The following is a 20,866-nucleotide window of genomic DNA, read 5'->3' on the forward strand; positions in this document are numbered from 1 at the left end:
ATTTCCATGAGTTACAGGGTTTACACGAGTTACATGAGTTACAGTATGAGTATTTCTTGGCCATTTCTCTCCTAACACTTATCAAACTAGTAATAAATACACAGCAATAAACATTCACCCATTCATTCATTTAATTATTTAAATGAGAATTTTCTGGTTTCATTATAGGCTTCATAAATAACACATTGAAGGATGGCTAGTCCTCCAGCCTTATAATGCTGGACATCATGATAGCGTCCAGCTTTTGACTTACAAATAATGAAGTAAAGAACTTGTTTGAATCTTGGTGGGCATCTTTGATTATTTCCTTAGGAAAATTAAGATAGATTCTAGATGGAGAATTCTCTAGGTGATACCTATTATACCTTCACAATTAACAAGGCCCAGATATAATCTTGACTTTCTGCTACCCTCCCAGTAACACCCCCACACACCCCTTCTGTTTCTTCCTAGTCTTACTCATCAGTGACACCACATTATACCCAATTACTTAAATCAAAAACCTCCTCGCTGTCTTCAATATCCTTCTTCTGTTCACCTTAGTCAGCCCATTGCATGTTCTGCAGCTCTCCCTGCTGTGCATACCCTAAATCTGTCCATACCGCATCACCTCCAGTATCACCTCCGTGGTCCAAACCACCAGCATGTCTCCCAGCACCTGAGATGGCCCCTCACTCCTTCCTTCCATCTCATCCTGATCTGGGATATTCCATTTTCTGCAAGGCAGCCGGAATAAAAGAAAAAATGTTAATCAGTTCATGTCATGAAATCCTATAATGTGCATCAGAGAGATTTAAGAAAAAATAAAACTTTTTTTTAAAAAAAGATTTTATTTATTGGACAGAGAGAGAGACACTGCCAGAGAGGGAACACAAGCAATGGAAGTGGTAGAGGGAGAAGCAGGCTTCAAGCCCAGCAGGGAGCGACGCAGGGCTCCATCCCAGGACCCTGGGACCATGACCAGAGGCAGATGCTTAACAACGGAGCCATCGGGCACCCTGAAAAAATAAAATTCTTTACCCTGGCTCCCAGAGACCCCTGCCCATCTTTCTGCCCCCCCCCCCCCCCCCGCCAATCCCAAGGCAGTCATTTATTCCCTTACTTCTTGTGCAGAACATCAGGGAGAGCCAAAGACGCCCTGCCCCCGCGGAGTTCACGTTCTAGCAGCGGAATCAACGCGGACCTAACGGCGGATGCTGGAGCGGTCCGTGCGGCGGGGCGGGAGAGGTGGCACAGAGTCAGGCCGTGGGCGGGGCTGACAGGATGCAACCGTAAGCACAGCCATCTGGCAACATTTCGGCAACTCTTGTGACGTTGGGGGGGGGGGGCGTGACGTCACACGACGCCGCAGGGGACGGGCTTCCTGGGCCGCGGTATCCACTTCCGAGGGGGCCGCGGCCGGAACGCGAGACCGCTTCTCTGACCTGCCGGATTCTGAAGTCCAGCCCGGAGGCAAGTAAAGCCGCACACGCCGCTGGGAGGGGCCGCAGAGCGTGCGTGCTTTCCAGATTCCTAAAATAAGACGGTGTGAAGGCACGGCCGGGCGCTCCTTCGGGCTGTTGGTCGCACCGAAGCCTCGTTCAGCCTCAGAAGGAGGGTCTTCGGAGCTCCGGGGCACCACACGCCCATGGCCACGGCCCTCATCCGCGGCATGCGCGAGGGGAGCGCAGCCACCTGGCTCTGCTACCGGCCGCGAGCGCGCGGGGCAGGAGGACTGCATCTTCCTCGTTCTACACGGAGTCCCCAGCGCCTCGCCCAGGAACTAACGCTCCCTAAGCATCCAGTCACGTGCCCGGAAACAGCCCATCACGTGCACTAAAGTAACCAGTCACGTGCAATGAAGCGTCCAATCACGTGCACCAAAACATCCAATCACGTGCGCTGAAGCATCCAATCACATGCGCTAAGGACATGCAGAGACGTGGCTGAGTCCCGGTTGAGCTCCTGGCCTAACGGACCCCACGTCTGAAGCGCTTCGCGACGGTCGTGTATTGACCCTGAAGGAAGGGGTGGTGTGAGAACGAGTCACCGACCCTTTCACGCTCTTCCGCTGAGTCAGGATCCGTCCAAGTCCGAGGGCGTTTTTGACGGCTCCAACCGACGGAGCCCACCGGAAGCGACGACCGCGTAGCTTCTGCCTCACCCCGCGGACCGCGCGCTGCCCCGTGAGAAACGGGACTTCCGCGAGGTGACCGTCCGGAGGGGCCCGGTGCAGCGGCTCCGGCCGGCAGCGCCCCCAGCCTCCACGCACCCCCTGACCAAGCCGCCTTGGGAGTGGATCCTCGCGTCCGCGGTGGTCCGCCGCCTCCCCCGACTCTCCTCTTCGGAGGCCCTCCCCTCACGGAGCAGAAGCCGGCCGGCCGCCCGGGGCGCCGCAGTTCCTGACTCCGAATCCACGAGCCTAACGAAAGCACCGTCGCTGCGCCCAGGGCGCTCGGGGCGACCGGCTCCATGGCACACGGCGCCGGCGCCCCTGCTTCCATGTCTGCGGCCTTGCGGTTGGCCTCCCTTACCTGAGCGCCAGCTTTCCCAGCGCACAGGTTTTGCCTCTTTTGCTTATAACTCTTTCTGGTGTCTCCAGAGAGCATGGCCTACAGCGGTTGCTTAGTAGTTTGGGAGATGAATAAATAAGTTTTCTTTCTTTCTTTCTTTTTTTTTTTTTTTTTTAAGATTTTACTTATATATTTGACAGACAGAGATCACAAGCAGGCAGAGAGGCAGGCAGAGAGAGAGGAGGAAGCAGGCTCCCTGCCGAGCAGAGAGCCCAACGTGGGGCTCGATCCCAGGACCCTGGGGTCATGACCTGAGCCGGAGGCAGAGGCTTAACCCACTGAGCCACCCAGGCGCCCCAATAAATGAGTTTTCAAACATGGACACAGAAGAACCAGCTCTCCGTCTCCTTGTGGCCAAAGCAAGGACAGAATGTGAGGCTCACGCGGTTCCCAGGGACTGCCAGGTGAAAGTCACACCGGACGCCTTCGAAAAGCCTGGAAAAACCTCCATATTTCTGGCACAGTCGACTGCAATCACTTTTTTCTTTTGTCTCCTCCTTTTCCATCACCTTCCTAGGTAGTGAGAGATGTTCCGCGGTTTGAGTGCTGTCTTACCTTGCTCCCTGCCAAGCCTGGAAGATCCTAGAAACTCTTAGGTGCTCCGAACATATTTAGTGAATGAGATCTCCTGGCATCCAAAACCAGAGGGCCGAGTGCTGTGTCCGTGCAAGTAATACAAAACTGAGCTCTTAATTTGGAAAGGAAAAGATCAGCCAATTAATATGCAATGTCAGCAGCCTCATATATTTTATGGTTCAAAACAGAACTGCGTGTCCTTTAGCCCAGCCGATTTCCTGTTTGTTATCACATTAGACCTATTCCAAGGCAGATGGAAAATTTGAAGGACATCTCCAGCCATTAAGACTGGCATAAATCTTTTAGTACTGCATATAAATACATAATACTTTCCATTAACATTTTTTGGAATTAGGATTTACGCAGTTTCTTGATGAGGCAGGAGCTCTTTCACCTGGTAATTCTGCTCCTTTCAGCTGATAACAGGACTCCCCAAATCTATAGTCCTTGGTCTGAATCCCTGTTGATGTGAATCCTGCTTGCAAAGCAGGTTCTGTTCAGAATCCCATACAAAAGTCTTTGTTGGTGTTGTCCTTGACCTTCACTCTGTCTGCATGTTTTTAACATCCATTAATGACAAGAACAATGGTTCTTAGCATCTGAATTGCACCCATCCATGCTCAGAACCTCTGTAATCTTCAGAACGGCACTGAGAAGTAGTACTCGCAACTCCAATTTATATATGGCAGAATGAAGGCACAGGGTGATTGAACACCTGCCCAAGGTCACAGCCCAAAAGTGGCAGAGCCAGGAGTTGAGCTGGTTTGACCCAGTATTCTTCTGGCTCTGCTGGAAGGGATGGAAGGCAAGTTGGCATGCGTAGAGCTCCTCCTTTGTGTTAGATCTGGAGTGGACAGTAATCATTTCTTTTGTCATTTGACAGCCACATCATAGAGTACACATTTTTATCCCCATTATACATATCAGAACACTGAGATTCAATGTTATTTATCAGTTTGCCCAAAGTTTAGCAACTACTAATTAGTGAAGCAAAGAGTCACATTCAGTTTTTGAGACTCTGCACACTGCTCTTTTCTCTAAGCAAGAATTTAAATAGTAGCTCTTGAAAGCCTTTTATCTGTGGTCCCTTTGGTGTGGTCCAGCAGATGGTGAACTAACCTGGGAGGCAGAGGTATCCTGTGACCTTGATGAAATAGTTAAACCTTTCTGACTCTCAGCATCTCTACCTGTGAAATGGATTTATAACTTCCCTTCCCTTACCTGGCCCCCATCAAGACCTTGGGAGGACCAACTTTAGGACTGAATGGATAAATGAACTGTCCCAAACCCTCACTTTACAGATAGAGACTCTAAGGCCTAGATGGGCTGTGCGTCTTCTCCAAGTTGTTCAACAAATTAATAACTAAAACTGTACTAGAACCCCAGTGTATCAGTCAGCTAATGCTTTGTAACAATGGCTGGAGTTCATTGTAACTTAAAACATAACTCTCATGCATGTTTAACTGGATACATGTCAAAGATTTTTATACAACTCATTAAGTAATGAGAGAATAAGTAAGACGTTGAGACCAGTTCAAAGGAGATCTTGAACAGAGGGATATATGGACAATTGGAATGCTGAAATGAATTTTCTGAAAGATGCAAAACAGGTTAATACTCAACAGACCATAAAATTTAAAGTTTGGGGTTATCTTTTCCATAGGACACAAATCCACAGCACAAAATTCATCTGCACTGGTATCCATTTTCAAGTTAACTTTTGACCCTGCGGAATGGTAAAATAGCATCTTTCACAGGACATCAGTCAAAAGTATAGACGTCTATAGGTCAGAAAATCCCCAGGGGGCTTTCAGCACTCCACCAAAATGACTCCACGTAATCTCTTTTGCTGATTTCTAATTTTCCCAATATAGAAAACCACAGAAATTCCAATAGCTTTCAGTAATAAGCGTTTATTCATCCGTCACGGGTCTGGAGGCTGTGGGATGGCTCTGCTCCACCTCTGTCATTCTGGAGCCCAGACTGAAGGGGGCAGCAGATTTCTGGAGCAAGCTGTACTCAGAGTGGAGGCCTGGACTTCCAGAGAAGCAAGCTCAAAAGTGCTATATCTCTTAAGGCCTCACCTGGGAAATGGTGTGTTTTCACTTCTGCCCATTTTCCATCAGCCAAAGCAAGTCATAGGAACAAGCCCAACATTAGTGGGAAATGTCATGCTCCCAAGGATGTGGTGGATAAATATTTGTTGAGCAGTGATCATTCACCTAATTTTCCATCCATATCAAGTTGTGCTAAGATCTGAAAGAAAAAAATGTGGACAGAGAGGCACTATGCAAACACACAGGACTAGGAGTGTTTTAAGTGTAGAGATCAGTTGTGACCACCTGCCCCCTTTTCCAGAAGTGAAAGAAAACTATTTTGGCCAACAAAAGGTTAAGTCTGGAAATGAGCTCATGCTGATGCTTGGTTTCGTGACATAATCTGTCAGTTGTGGTGGGACTCTCATGGAGATATTTTATGCTCACTTGTGGTGTCAAATGCTAGCACTGAAAGTCTGTTGAAGAACACATTTCTTAAATAGGGCATCGTATAGCCCTTTAGGTTTGCAGAACCATGCCTGGGCGGGGTGGCAGGGGGGATACTGTGGAGCGGTAAAATAGCATCTTTTGTAAGTAAAGTAAAATGACATAATACTTATGGGCATGGTATGATTTTGGTCAAAGAATTCTGAGAAATTGTTTAAGTTAAAAGAAGATAACAGCTCTAATATGGCACACACATGATAGATGTCATATAATGATTAATGAATTATTTTGACACGGTGTTTATTCTTGTTTATTTCACAGAAAAGACACCTTATGGTCAACAACCAAAAATGAAGAAGGACATCCGTTGGGGTATCACCCAAGGAGAAAGTTTGACACAAGGGCGGGAGTGACAGATTCACAGAGCTCGGAATTTCCTCCTGGGGTAGGGCTGTGTCCAAGTGTGGCCTCAGTGAAGCCTAGGAAATGGGGAACAGTTTGTGGCCCAAGGTCTCCTCCTCCTCTTAATTCCATTTTTCCTCCTCTTTCTGGCCACCATGGCCTCAAGCCTACTTGCTGCTACCATTTATGAATTGCCCCCTCTGGTGGCAGGTGCTGTGCACTACACTCTCCAGAAACTGCTTTTGGGTCACTGGCCTGCTCTCCCAAAACACAAGGGTTTGCAAATCCTGGCTGGAACTTCCACTTATGAAGCCTGTGTGAGGTCGTTTGATAAAATTTACAGGGTGCTTCCTTGGAGGAATAAGGCTGATGTAGTCTTTGCAGTTTTTCTTCATCAATTTGTAGCATCAAAAGAAAAGTCAAAACAATGGAATTTTAAATAATGTAGTGTTGTACATGTATTAAGTGAGCTCTTCTTTCTGTAAGCTTCTGAGGAAGTTATCATTATGACTATAAGTTTTAATATTTCAGGCAGAGGTAGTAAAACTGGGAAATCAGGTTCAAAGAGATTAACAATGGTTAGGATAGTAGTAATAGTGTGGCCCCCAGAGGCACCCAGGTGGCTCAGTTGGTTGCAACCAACTCTTGATTTGACTCTGATCATGAGATCAGAGTCATGAGATCAAGTCATGTGTCAAAGTCTGTGCTCAGAGTGGAGTCTGCTCAGGATTTTCTCTCCCTCTCCCTCTGCTCTGCCCCAAACAAATATAAATAAAATCTTAAAAAATAAAAAATAAATAATAATGTGGTCCTCAAATCTACCTGTAATGTGACATTACATCCTTTGGGTCTCTAGAGTTAGCTTTGAACCTCACCACAACCATGTGAGGAAAATATTAGTAACATCTCCATTTTCCTGAAGGAGAAATTGAGTCTAAGAACTGACACGGCTTCTCCAAGGCCAATGGCCATGGTGGGCCAGTGCTGGGACCAAAACATAGACACCAGAATTGTAGCATCTTACGATATTTTCACATTCCCTGAGGAAAATTTCATCTTGCCATGAAAAACTTCCCAGTAATGGGGATAGCACCTTCTGGGCTTTCGAGAAAAATCTGGGTTTGAGTCTTTGCTCAGTTACCATCCTTTGATTTACATACATTCCACACACCTTTGGGCAATCCACACACCTTTTTTTTTTTTTTTTTTTTTTAAGGACTTTTTTATTTGAGAGAGGGAGAGAGAGAGAGCATGAACGGGAGGGGAAGAGGGGGAAAGACACTCAAGTAGACTCCACGCTGTGTGCAAAGTCTGACACAGGGCTCAGTCTCAGGATCCTGAGATCTCAGCCTGAGCTGAAACCAAGAGTCAGACACTTAACCCATTGCACTACCCAGGCACCCCAATCCACATAGGTTCTTAACGGTACAGTTGTGTTGAACCTACTTCATTGGGTGGTTGTGACAACTGAATTAGGCAGGGAAGGAAAAGTGCTCAGTACAGGGCCCTGCCACAGGGCATGCGCTCAGCAAGTGGTTGGTATAGCGGTAGCACGGTAAAGGCATCCCTTGGAAGACAATTGGCCAACTGTATTCCAGCAGAGACCAGAGAATGTGGCTAGAGATTGAAACAGATGAACATTTTATAGGTTCGGTTCATGATCCCTTAGTGGAATGTGAAGTCTTTGTGGTGGGTTCATGTTATGGGCCAAATTGGCCTCCCCTACTCCCCCAATTTATATGTGTACTCTCTAACCTCTAGTCCTTCCAGATGTGACTGTATTTGGAGACAGGACCTTTCAACAGGTGAGTCGATGAAAAGGAAGCTGTTCAGACGGCCCTAGTCCAATCTTACTAGTGTCCCTGAAAAGGAGATTTGGACTCACAGATGACAGGGTACGCACACAAAGGGAAAAAACATGTGAAGACACAGTGAGAGGCCAAGGAGCGTGGCCTCAGGGGGAACCAGCCCTGCCAACAGCTTGGTCTTGGATGTCTAACTTCCAGAATTGTGAGAAAATGAGTTTCGGCTCTTTAAGCCACCCTGTCTGTGGGGTTTATTGAAGCAGTGCTAGCAAACTAATACAGGTTGAAATCAGTATCTTATAAAATATGCAACAGCACATATCGGAAGGTATCACCATGTCAGGAGAACGTAATTTTAGTTATATGTCTTGTCATATTATGTGGGATGGGCTGGGATATAAACTGGCAGTCACCAAAGGTGGAACAACATTGGACTTGACACCTGAAACTTTTCTTCTTATCTGATGATAATTAACAGGTAAGTATTCACAATATATCAGTTAGCACGTAGCAAGTACCTCCAAGTGCCAAAGGTTTACAAATGTTATCTTTTTTACTCCTGAAATCTCCCTTCAAGGTAGTTGTCATTCCTATTTTATGGGTGAGACTGAGACTGGTTATTTAACCTGTCCAGGGTCAAACACTTAACATTTTTCAGAGACAGGATTCTTGCCCAAAGCAGGCTCTCTGAAAATAGGCTTTCCCTATTCGGCATCATTGTGCAGCTACCCATAATCCTCTGCCCAGTTACTTAGCACCCAGGCATCAGCTTCCCTTCTGCAAAGAATTCAGTGATGGAAATTAGGAAGACCTTGGACTAATAGGCTCTGTGCATGTGATTGGCTAAGGGTACAATGGGCCTTTGATGAATGCAGTAAGAACACGGAGCACTTCTCCAGTTGGCATGGAGCTTTTCTTCTTGTCACTAAGGTAAACGGAGCATCGCAATGTCTGTGGGGGTGGGTAATGAGGCAAAAAGGTCTAGTCCATCAGGACTGGAAGGAGGTGAGAAAATGGCCCTGGCACTCCTTGTCTGAAGACACTGCGAATAGTGTCTTTGCCCACAGCATCCAGCCTCCCGCACAAGCAGGCTCCGGGCCAGACGCTCTTGAAAGCAGGTACATGGGCTCATTAGCAGGGAAATGGCAGTGGGTAATTGGAATATGTAAATGGCATGGGCAAACAGGGTGTTTTAACAATCAAGACCCAGAGAGAAAGAGCTTAATTTGGTAGAAAGAAAAGAACAGACTGCCCAGGGAGCCAATTACTGGAGCCACAGGATGGATGCTCAGCCTCGGGAACCCACGGTCAGAACACAGGGAGGCCGGGGCATTGGGTGAATTTGTTTCTACCACTAACATGCCAAGTGACCTCTGACCCAGCCCTGCCTTGTTTTTGTTCCCCCCCCCCCCAGGTACCAATTCTTGGGGGCTATCTTTCCTCAATACCTCTGGCCATCATCCTCCCTTGTCTCCAGGATCCCCCACCACTTTCCTTCCAGACCTCAACATCTCAGCTGGGCAATGTCTTGTAACTCTTCTCATTGAACTTGTTTCTCCCACTCTCAGTCTGCCCCCTACTGAGTCACGAAAAGCCCTTTCTGAAACCACCTGGGACACATCACTGTATGCTTAAAGCACCTCCTGATCCCTAAGTTCATAAGCCTGGCACCTAGGCAAGACTGCGTCACGTGGCCCCCGCTGCATTCATGGGTGCCTCCAAATATCTTGCCCTGGAAGCCTCATGCTTTGTCTTGACTCCCAACCTTTGTGTGTGCTGAGCCTCCCACCTGGCACAGCATTCTCCCAAAGTTACACAACTCACTGCCTAAAAGCACAGACTCCAAATAACCTGGGCTTGAGTCCTATGGCCATTATTTCTTAGCCATGTGACCTTGAGCAGGGTACTTAGGCTTTCTAAGCATCATTTCATCATGGTTAATACAGAGAACAATAACTGTAACGCCTAGTTCATAACTTTGTTGCTAGGATTAAATGAGATCATCTATATAGAACACTTAGCTCAGTGCCAGGCACACAGTAAGTGCTCAGTAAATCTAAGTAATGATGATGAATGAACATCTATCACGAGTCAGGTCCTTGAAATACAATGATGATACAGAAATGAGTAAATTAATTTGCTTTGTTTATCTCATCTTTTCAACTAAATATGGAAGTAATTATTCAATTTTCTTTTATTCCTCCTCCTGTTTCCCACAGACAGAGCAACTCATGAAACAGGCAGTCAGTAAATGCTTGCTCGAAAGATGAATGAATGAATTCAATAATGTGTGAACTGAATATTTTACCCTGCAATACATGTGTCCCCCACTATCTGAAAGTAGATTGTTCCTATGAAACCTTTGGTAAGCCAAAACTATATAAAGCAAAGAAGCAATTAATTTATACAGTTTTTTTTTTTTTTTTTTTTTTTTTTTTTTTTTTTTTTAGCATTTCCAGACCGTGGGGAAAAAACCTCTCTTAGTCTTTTCTGATACCTTAGGACACATTTGGCTAATGGATGCCCAAAATAAATGGAGATAAAGCACAGGTGTTTATAGATGTAGTTCAAAGCTCTGGCGCTTTGGTATCAGGATGCTGAGTGTAGTTCCCAGGGAAGGATCAGGGGGGCGCCACTCTTCCCACGCAGGCTGCTTACTGCCTCTATCATGGTTCTCTGCTAAGCAAACATTGAATGGTAATGTCTGCCTGCCTTCCTGCCTTCCTTCCTTTCTCCTTTATTTTGTAAAGGCAAAATTCTCTTGAGATTTCTCTGATAGTGAAAACAGGTCCTCGTGTAGGTCCTTTGTAAAAGTGAGCTGGCATCACATACACTTTTGAAAAGCTGGGGATACCTGTATAATTAGTCAAAAGAAAAAGAAAAAAAAATGATGTTCAAGAAACACCCAAAATAAATGTAAAGGTTAACGTAAGAATTGCAAATGCAAGGCAGGGAAAAGAAACACTTTTTCTAATTGAGAACCATCTAAGAGAAGTTCTTTAATTATTGCCATCCGGAGTGAAGGTGAGCGCCATTGTGCTCTGAGCTCATTCATTCCCCATCACGCCTGACTTGAGCTGCTGTCCAGTCATATGTCCAAACTCCTAGGAGTAATGTAGTAAATGTGTGCAGTATATCCCACATTGCAAAGCTCTACCTCAACATGGATCCCTGAATGGTGTTCAGACCAAGTCAGAGGTAGGGAGGTTGGGAAACATTACCCACTTTATCAATAAGGAAACAGTCCAATAACTTGTCCAAGGTCACCAAACTCAAAGTCACAGAGCCAGCACTAGAATTTGAATCAGGGTCTTAATTCCATAGCTTAGGCTGACCTCCTCCTTTGGGTGATGTGTGCAAGGGTGTCCTTTTGCCTGTTTCTTCTTATTCATTCCTGAATGAAGGTATGTCACCTGCAAGGGATCAAGATTCCTTATGTTCTACAGTAGAGTGATGTAAAGTCCAGGAAAAGGAAAACAAAGCAAAAGCATGGCGGAAGGAAGGAGCGCAGCACTTCTGAGGATTTGCTGTAGTTAAGCTTTCAAGGATAAAGAATGCATAGAGGGGACCCTTCCTTTCCAAATCTATGTGCATTTGGCTTGAATTGTTGCAAGACCCCAAACAGGGGTTTGCCTTGGCAAAATGGGAAGACCTGTCTCACTGGCTCCTCCCAGAGGTAGATTTATAACCAGGTGTAGAGCAAGCATTTTGAGGCTATGTTATTTGGTCAGAAGCATTTTCATGGAATCCTGTGATAGAGAAGTATCCACGGACAGTGATGGTGGCAGAAGCATGATGGCAGGGGAGGCAACTTTGTATCCAGAAAATGCATCTCTTCTGCCAGAGACATATCCCCACCCATCCAAATCATGACTTCAAGGTCCAATGGCATCAACCTGCCACCAACGTGGCTGGCTGAAGCACTGGGGGAGGTGCCATACTGGACGCTGCTCGTCCGTCTTCTCCGTTTGCAGGTCAGGCATGCTGCAACAGCTTCAGCAATAGTTGCCACCAGACTATTAACAGAGGGTGCTTCTGGGTACCCAGATGACAAATTATTGTTGCTGCCTTTTTGCTGCTTTGTATTTCATAATTCCTCTCCAACGATGAGGCACTTCTTGTATAACAAATTTAAACATGGTCCAAGACAGTCATTTAATGCGTTGTGTGGAACAGGGTGAGAGAGTGGGTAGGGCCCCCTTTAACTTGTGCCCATGAACCTGAGATTCTGTCCCGCTCCTTCAATTACAGAAATCGTCACTTGGGCATCATCTCTCAGCAAGCATGTTTCTGTGCGTCTCGTCACGGGAGGCTTACACCCCTGGGGAAGCAGGATGTACAGAGGGAGGAACTGAGGCTCAGAGAAGGTCTCTTGGCTTCTCTCTCCTTACTCCTTCCCAGGAAGTCTCCCCACCTGCAAGAGAGAAGGAGTTCATCGGTCCTAATGTACAGTGAGATGAAGACCAGTGAAATGGGAAACAAATCAAAGGCAAGGGGAGGGGTATCAGGTGGCAAATCTGAAGACTAAGAGTTGGTTGGGTTTTCAAGGTCACACACTGAGGTTGTGCAGAGCTTGGATGAAAACCAGCAGCGGAATTTGTTTGTACCATGGCCCCAGTCTGGTCCTTATGGATACTGTGTCACTGAACTCTGTCATGGTACCAACTCCCACTGGGTACCTGAGGTTCTCGGGGATTTTAAGCCTCAAAGAAGATTCCTCTCAATGGAATCTAGGACATTTGACTTCAGTTAACTGGAATCTGTGCTATGGAGTGTTGAGATTACATAGTCCCCCAAATGGCACCAAGACTGCATCCTGTTTTCCATGACGTTTCCAAGCCTCCTACCTGAACAACACTCTGCATTGGATTTTAAAACCATTAAGCAAACCAATTTTCAAACTACATAGCAGTTTCCCTATCATTGAATTTAACTGGATCCAAGTTATGAATTTGATAGTGATTTTACCTCACATTTTGTGGGAGGCACAAACTTAGCCCCTGCACTTGATCTTAAAACATTAATAACTGACCATCTGCAGCTTTCATCAAAATAGTAGTCTCCTGGGGCGCCTGGGTGGCTCAGTGGGTTAAAGCCTCTGCCTTCGGCTCAGGTCATGATCTCAGCGTCCTGGGATCGAGCCCTGCATCGGACTCTCTGCTCAGCGGGAAGCCTGCTTCCTCCTCTCTTTCTGCCTGCCTCTCTGCCTACTTGTGATCTCTGTCAAATAAATAAATAAAATCTTTAAAAAATATACTTAAAAAATAGTAGTCTCCTCACATGCTGGAGGGTCCCAAATGTTATTCTGAAAATCTGAACGTTTGATTAATTGCACCGTAATGGTGTCTTCTATGGGGTCCTCGACTAATCTCCTTTGATGCTTATCTGGTGAGTCTTGTTATTTTAAATTCTGTCAAAATGTTTTCTGTCACCATGTTACTTGAGTTGCAATGAGTACTAAGACTTTCTAAGAATAAAGACTTTCCCAATGGTAGAAGACAAAACCCGAAATCTCATACACAAACATGCAGCCAGTGTTGCATTGTGAGCCAAGCATTGTTCTGCGGCTTTACATTCTGAATTCACTTATTCATCATTCATTCATGAACAGGTATTGAGAGCCTACTAAACAGCAGGCACCCTTCTAGGCTGCAGTCCCTGCTCCTGCTTAGTGAGATAGTAGTAAACAAAATGCAGAGAGGATCACTTTAGGCAGTGATAAACTTAACTAACCAAATAGGAAGGGACTGAGGGCGACTTTAGAAAAGGGGCTCAAACATGAAGGATGGACTTGTTCCCTAGGTGGCTGGGACAGGACCACAGTGAAAAGCTCACCCACTCACGCTGGTGCACTGGGAGGGAAAACAGATGTTCAGGAGTGTGATTGGGGGAGGGGGCTGTGCAGCTTCCATGTGGAGCTTCTCTCACCTAAGCCGGTTCCCTGCCCGTTTTCTTCTTTCCAGAGTTTGCACTGACTGGTTACTTACCAGCCTCCAACTAACTCATGGCTGAGCACCTCTCTCTTCATAAGCATTAGTGGGGGGTCCTCCTGTGGGTGCAGTCACAGGTCTGAAGGCAGTTGATAAAGTCTTCACAAAGTGCATCCCGCAGCCCACCGGCCGAGGAATAATCTTTCTCCGTCAGGCTGAGGCTCTTATTCTATATGAAGGTCCCATATTAGAGTCACTTTCTGGACAAATTCTTCTGTAGCATTGAGTGGTTAGTTCTTCTTTGCCTACACAACACTGTTCCATGATTTCAGGCTGCGTATGGTTTAACTCCTTTCTCAAAACTACCCTTATTGGTTGAGATTTCTGAGGCTCTCCGCTCTGGCATTCATTTCATACAGATCCTCCTCCTGCCTCCTCATTCCCACACTCACTCTTCCTTCTCTCCCCTCCCTTTTTGCCCTTTCCCTTCTTTCTCTCCGTACCTTTCCCCTCCCCCATCCTACCTCCCCTCTCCTCCAGTCCCCTCCCTTTCTCTCTCTCCCTCTCTTTGGCCAACTCCTGGCATTCCTTTGCAGGCCTTCTGGGGGCTCCCATAAGCCAAGGACCCTTGACTCGGCCTTGCCCATAACCCCTCCCTCTGCCCAAGACAAGCCTGGAGAGAGTGGGAAGTGAGGGAGGCTCCAGGTACCAGGGAGCAGCAGGATCTCTGTAATGGTGGTGGCCATGGGCGAAGGAGATGTTAGGTTCAAAGTCCAGGGGACCCTCATCGACCTCTGCCATTGATTTAAGGTGATCTAGTCCCTGCCTAACTGTGGGCTCCCCTTCCTTTGCACTTAATGCACTCAAGCCACAGTTCATCTTTGAGCTCCTTCTTCTGCTGCCTGGAATGCTCTTCCTGACGGTTCCATAGTTGCCCCAGCTTATCACTTAGGTCTTACCCCCAAATGTCACCTCCACAAGGAGACCTTCCAGGATCAGCCAATGTAAAAAAAATTCCCTGCTTCAAGCACAGCACGCTGTTTTTGCTTCCTCAAAGCATCCACCAGTCTTGGCAATTACACTATATATGTTTGTTTTCCGTTACTGTCTTCTATCTTTCCAGAATGCAAGCTTTCGGAGTGCAGGGATCTGCCATGCTCAGGTCAGAGAACACTGCCCCTCTCAAAAGAAGCTCACTTAGGGTTTAGCAATTGAATGAATGAACAGGCTCAGGCAAGAGAGGGAATGGCTTGCTAGAGTCCAAGTTAGAAGCCAAGCCAATTCCGCGAGTTCTTTGTATTTCTTCAACCCTCTGCTTGCCAGAGCCGGCAAGGGCGAAGGGCCAAGGGGGGTGAGGGCGGCAATGTCCACCCTGAATCAGAAACCGAACAGGGAGCCCCCCCCCAGAGTCTGTGGGCTCAGGGCGCGCTTGGCCTTGGCAAACCCAGCAACTTGGGTTTTACTTCCAAAGCCAAAAAGCAGGGTTGGGAGGTGACCAGTGATCAGAAAGCTGCAGCAGTCAGGCCAGCGCCGAAGGTCGACAGAGGAACCCCCTGCCTCAGTCCCTCCGCGCCTTCCCCTCCTTGCCCCCGAGCCCAGTCCGGGGAAAGCCCTAACGCCCACGGGAACAAGGGTAGCCCGGCTCGGCGGCCTCAGCGCAGACCGCCCGCAGGGTGCTCCGAGGTAGGGGGCGGCGGAGCGGGGGGGGGGGGGGGAGGCGGGGCGCCGCGAAGGCCTCCCGCCGCGACGGGGCGGGACAATGGGGCCCCACCCCGGCGAGGGAAGGGGGGGCGGCGGCGGCGTGCGCTCGGCCCGCGGCGCGCTGGCTCCAGGCGTTTGCTGCGGGGCTGAGGCTGGAGCGGGCGGGGAGGGGCGCGGCGGGGGGAGTGCGGAGGAGGGCGGAGGCGGCGGCGGCGCGTGTGGCTGGCGGGCTGGCGGGCGGTTGGCACCGGGCTTGTAAATAAACTGCGATGCTGTCTCGGGCTCGCCGGCCCGGGTGCCGCCGCCGCCGCCGCCCCGGAGCGCCGGTGCCAGGCTCCCGCCGCCGCGCGCCCTAGCGCCTCCGCGCCAGCCTCGCGCGCCCTCGCCCGCTCCCCGCAGTCCGCGGCTCGCGCCCCTCGGGGTCCCGCGGCTGACCTGTGCGGGATGTGACCCCTTCCCGCTGCCTGGCCTCCCCTGCCCCCCGGGGGGCCCTCCTTTGCTTGCTTTTGGGGGGGGGGGGTGGGGAGCGGCGCGCGGATCATGGCATTGGAGTTCCTGGGCTTGCAGCCGCCGCCGCCGCCTCATCCACGCACCCCGAGCGCCCCTTCTTCCAGGAGCAGCAGCGGAGAAGGCGAAGCGGCCGGCGGGGGCGAGGCAGATGGGGCTCAAGGCGCGCAGGGCGGCGGGGGCGGCGGGGGCGGCTGCCGGCGGCGGCGACGGGGGCGGCGGCGGCGGGGCCGCTAACCCCGCCGGAGGGGACGCGGCGGCGGCCGGCGATGAGGAGCGGAAAGTGGGGCTGGCGCCCGGCGACGTGGAGCAAGTCACCTTGGCGCTCGGGGCCGGAGCTGACAAAGACGGGACCCTGCTGCTGGAGGGCGGCGGCCGCGACGAGGGTCTGCGGAGGACCCCGCAGGGCATCGGGCTCCTGGCCAAGACCCCCCTGAGCCGCCCCGTCAAGAGGAACAACGCCAAGTACCGGCGCATCCAAACTTTGATCTACGACGCCCTCGAGAGACCGCGGGGCTGGGCGCTGCTCTACCACGCGCTCGTGTGAGTACCCAGCCGCTCGGCGGCGCGGGCTGGGGCTCGGGGTGGGGGCTCCGGCCAGGACGGCTGCGGGGCCTTAAAGCCCAGGGACGCCCGTCGGCTGAGGAGGACAGTCTATCCTCCGTGTTTCTCCGCCGTGTGTGTCCGTGTGTCTGTGAGCCACTCTCTAGGTGTTGGGCACCACGGCTTAGAGGATCCAAGCGTGGTTCCCCAGCTAATTTGGAGATCAGATTGGCGTGTTTGTGTGCGCGCGGGTGCGCATTTATGGCACCTTCTCCGGATGATGGTATCAAAGCTTAAAAGAATGAATTTTCTTTTCCAGTTAACGTGGAGGATGAACAAGATAAAGCGGATCCCTTCCATACGCTCTGTGTTTCTGCTTGGGGTGGGTCCCTTCTCCTGGGATCGCTACTGAGTTTAGATGATGCATCCCAGAGTTAGGGATGGGAGTGGTACACTGCCCACAGTGGGGTGTGTGTGTGTGTGCGCGTGTGTGCACGAGCGCGCGCATGAACGCGGGTATCAATCGCTTGCTTGTGCTACTCCTTAGGGCTCCATCCTGGTATAGAACCTGGTGTTGCTCTAGCTGGGGGCTTGGACTGGGCAAAATGAGTGTCTTCGGGTTATTTTTATGGGAGTTAATGAGTAGGAGAAAGAATATAAGAGAATGAGAATCTCTTAGGCTGCAGCCTAGACAGAGAAGCTGAGGCTTAACAGTGCCAGGAGAGGAGGGCTGGGGGTTATTTTGGCTGAGGCATCTCCATGATTTGGTCCTGATATCCCCTCAAGGTCAGCTGCTGCCCCTTCTCTCACTTTGGCTGGACAAGGGTGCTGGCCATATGATGGGGCCTGACTGGGGCTTTGACCCCAGGCACCCTTCCCCTAGAAAGCATCTCCTTGCTAGTCAGAATGAAAATGTGTTGCCAGGGAAGGAAGATGGAACTATCTTCTGCACTGACACTCGGGACAGGAAATCTTCTTGCATTTGGGGGAGAGGGGAGAGGATGATAGTGGTGATTCCTCACCCGAGAGAGAAAATCAGAGCTGTCACCATACAGCCCAGGGCTGGCAGGGCATTTCCAGTTACCCCAGCCTCCTGTCTGTGGCTTAGTCATTCTGATGGCTGCTTCTTGGGAAGCCCTACGTTACCAGGGTTTTGGCGGGGAATTGGCCATAACTTTGACCCTTTCTGTGCTTTTAGTCGTGAATATTCCTCTGTGTCCTACTCCGACTGACCCATGACTGTTGCGGTCCTGGAGAGTTCAGGGAGCCTTGGAGTTGCTACCTGCCAATCATCTTTGGTTGCAGTGGCTTTTCCAGATTTGGCCACCAGGTGGGGGCGTTTGCACAGGACCTCAGACTTGGCAACAGGTTTCTCTGGGAGGTTATAGAAGCTTGGAGAGGATGCCTCCCTGAAACTGAGGAACTGGCAGCAGAGAGGGGGGCATCCAGCCAAGAACGTGGATTTGGGATGGTCCAGCGTCTGGCATCCACTTCTGCCTGAATTTGCAGGTGTTAGTGGCTGAAGAGAGGGCTAGCAAGGGTTACTCTTCCATTTGCTTTCTTCGGGGGATAAAAATGGATGAAAAATATATTCTTCTCTATTTCTAGCACTGTGTTTAGTTCAAATGAACCGAAGGAGCTTCAGTTAAATTAAATGGTTAGTTAAATTGATACTGGATTGTTATAGTAAAAAAAAAAAAAAATGGTGCGGATTTGAGTGCACACAAACATACAGAGACTCAATATGTCTTTTTGCGTGTAAATGGCGTTCACTATTTATTGGCTGACTTCCAAACCTGGGGTTCCACTGTAGCTTGTGGGGCCCCTCTTTGTTCACCTCCCACCATTCCTAGCCAGCACCCCTGCTCTGCCTTGCCCAACCTGGGGGCGGGGGCGGATATCTAAGGCCTGTTATTGACAGAGCCTTGATCTTCTCCTTCTTTCGGATTATTCCATCGTGCAGAAGCAGATTTGAGAATGCCCAAATCTGTAGCCTTGTTTCCCAGAGAGGACCAGGAAAATCTGAGAGTGTGGCATAAGGAAGAGGTGAAGACCTAGCCAGATGCTTTCAGACATGCAAATCATTTATTTCATCGAACTCTCTCCGGGATCTTATGAGGTGGGAATTACTGTCTACGTTTTAGAGATGAGAGTAAGGAAACTCCAGTGGAACCCCTTGTCCAAGATCACACAGCGGCTTTTTTGACTGCTAACATCTGAATGCAGTGTTGCTTGCAGACCATGCTTTGACCTCAGTGAGTTTCACGGTGAGGGACCTCAACTGTGTTTCTGAGTTGGATCCCAGTTCTGACCCTCTGCCAACAATTGCAGGGCTCTGGTATTTCACTGGGCATCACTGGGTGCCCTTCACCTCTCTGATAACACAGGGCTCCTAAGAATACCTCTGCCTCCACGTGCTAGCTCACAGCTGGCAAGGGCTAGAAATGGGATTTGGAAACAAAACAGGGTTTAGTCAGAATCCAGGGAAGCGCGGTGTCTGGGACACGCGGAGTGGGCTCAGGCGGTGGTGGATGGCAGCTTCTGATTCATTGGGAATTATATAGGAAACCTTGTTGGGCTTGGTGTGAACTCCTAAAACTGAAGCTTATCTAGTTAGTAGATGCACTGTACATTTGTCCTCAAGTGCAGTCAAGGGAACAAATTGAACTTTTCATTGATGATTCAGGATTTTGTGAGGCACTGTAATTCGTGCTTCGAAGCATCCATTATCCTGTTCTGGGCTGTAGCTAATAGCATAAGGGGACCAGGAAATTGGGCTGGCTGTGGGTTCACAGTCTAGTGCGTGCTTTTATTTTATTTTTTTTAATGAATCAGGCCCATGAGATGCGATCCACACCTCCCGCCCACCCCATTCCTGTCCTGAAGGTAGACTACAGCAAATGCGGAGACCAAAGACCCCCCCACCCTACCTAACCATGCTCTCTTTGCCTTAAATGCTCATCCTTGTTTTTTCCTGGCTACTCATTTTCACCTTGATCCAGCTCTAATGTGGCTTCTTCTGGGAAGCATTCTGCTGCCCCCACCCCCACCCCACCCCCCCGCTCCCACCCCAAGTTGAGCTAGAATCGCCCTCCTCTGCAACATTCTCAGCTGTAGGATTTTGCGCCTTATACTAAATTGATCTGCTTACTTATCTCTGCCATTGAACGAGAACTACTTGGGGATAGGGCCATAGTATTCTTTGGCTTTCTGTTTCCAGCAGGCTGCAGGGTCTGTGGTGGTTAGCAGGCAAGCATGCACTGACTGGGTGAGTGGGAGGCTCCCCAGGACTTTGCTTGCTATGGCTTTATCTTATCACTACAATCACCAAACCCACAGAAGGATTTTAGTGAAAAGAATAGCTTGCAGAAGTCTTAAAGTGGACTAAGTTGGGGAGAGGACAGGGTAGGGGACCATGCTTTGACCTCAGTGAGGCTGCTCCCTTCTCTGCTTCCTGAGCTTGAAAAGGATCCTGCTGTAGTGGAGAGCGTGTTGGAACTTGGAGCTCGCATCTGGACCCCCTGAGGCCTCTGCGATTTTGCATGGCCTGGAGGTTGGGATGATTACAGGGCCCTGTCACAGGGCGGTGTTCAGGCTTAACACCTGTGAATGAAATGAGCCCAACACCAGAGATGGAATAGTCATCGGTTGAATCTGAGTAGGGGTCTCCTGAAAAGCACAAACCACTGTTGTGTTCTGACTTTGTCCCAGGACTCCCCTTCCCTAGCCTGTCAGTCGAGAGGTGCTGGCTTCCTCTTGGCGCTGTTGCTGGATGGATACTGTGCACAAGCCTCCTGCTGCCCTCACCACCTTGCGGCGGCCAGCTGGGTCTGACCACTCACTCACCTGTTAAAGGACCAAAGGAACATGGTCACAGGAAATACCCACTGTTTGCATTCGGAAGTGGGCTGGCCCCTGGGGACGTGGGGAGCAGGCAAGGCTGGGAGGTGGGGCACAAGAACCCAGCAGCCAGTACTTTGGAATGCACGGGGCTGACTGGTGGTCTTAGCCTATTGACTGAAGGCTCTCTAGCCCCTCTTTTGAGAGGCTGACCAGTATTCCACGTTCTTTCTCCATTCATCTGTCGATGGACAAGGAGCTCGTCCATACATCTTGGCTATTGCAAACAGTATTCCATTGAACCTGGAGTGCTAATATCGCTCAGATCCCAATTTCAGTTCTTTGGATACGTATTCAAAGGTGAGATGACTGCATCATGTGGTAGCTCTGTTTTTAATTTTTGAGGAACCTCCATATTGTTTTCCATTGTTTCCCTCCATTCCAGCGTTTCCACCATTTTGCATTTCTGCCCACACCATGCAGGGCTTTGAGTTTCTCCTTATCCTCACCAACACTGTTTCTCTTGG

General features: G+C 49.3%; 1 protein-coding gene across 1 annotated transcript in view; it reads left to right on the forward strand.

Annotated features, from left to right (window-relative positions):
* The first annotated feature begins 15,581 nt into the window (after positions 1 to 15,581).
* KCNQ3 (potassium voltage-gated channel subfamily Q member 3) overlaps positions 15,582 to 20,866 on the forward strand; it is a 299,479-nt gene continuing 294,194 nt past the window's right edge. Inside the window, exon 1 of the mRNA XM_059165604.1 lies at positions 15,582 to 16,499. Coding sequence (XP_059021587.1) covers positions 16,108 to 16,499 — 392 coding nt within the window. The 5' untranslated portion in view covers positions 15,582 to 16,107. The remainder of the gene's footprint in view (positions 16,500 to 20,866) is intronic.

This window comes from Mustela lutreola, chromosome 3, assembly GCF_030435805.1.
Source record: "Mustela lutreola isolate mMusLut2 chromosome 3, mMusLut2.pri, whole genome shotgun sequence".
In the NCBI taxonomy this organism is placed as follows: Eukaryota; Metazoa; Chordata; class Mammalia; order Carnivora; family Mustelidae; genus Mustela; species Mustela lutreola.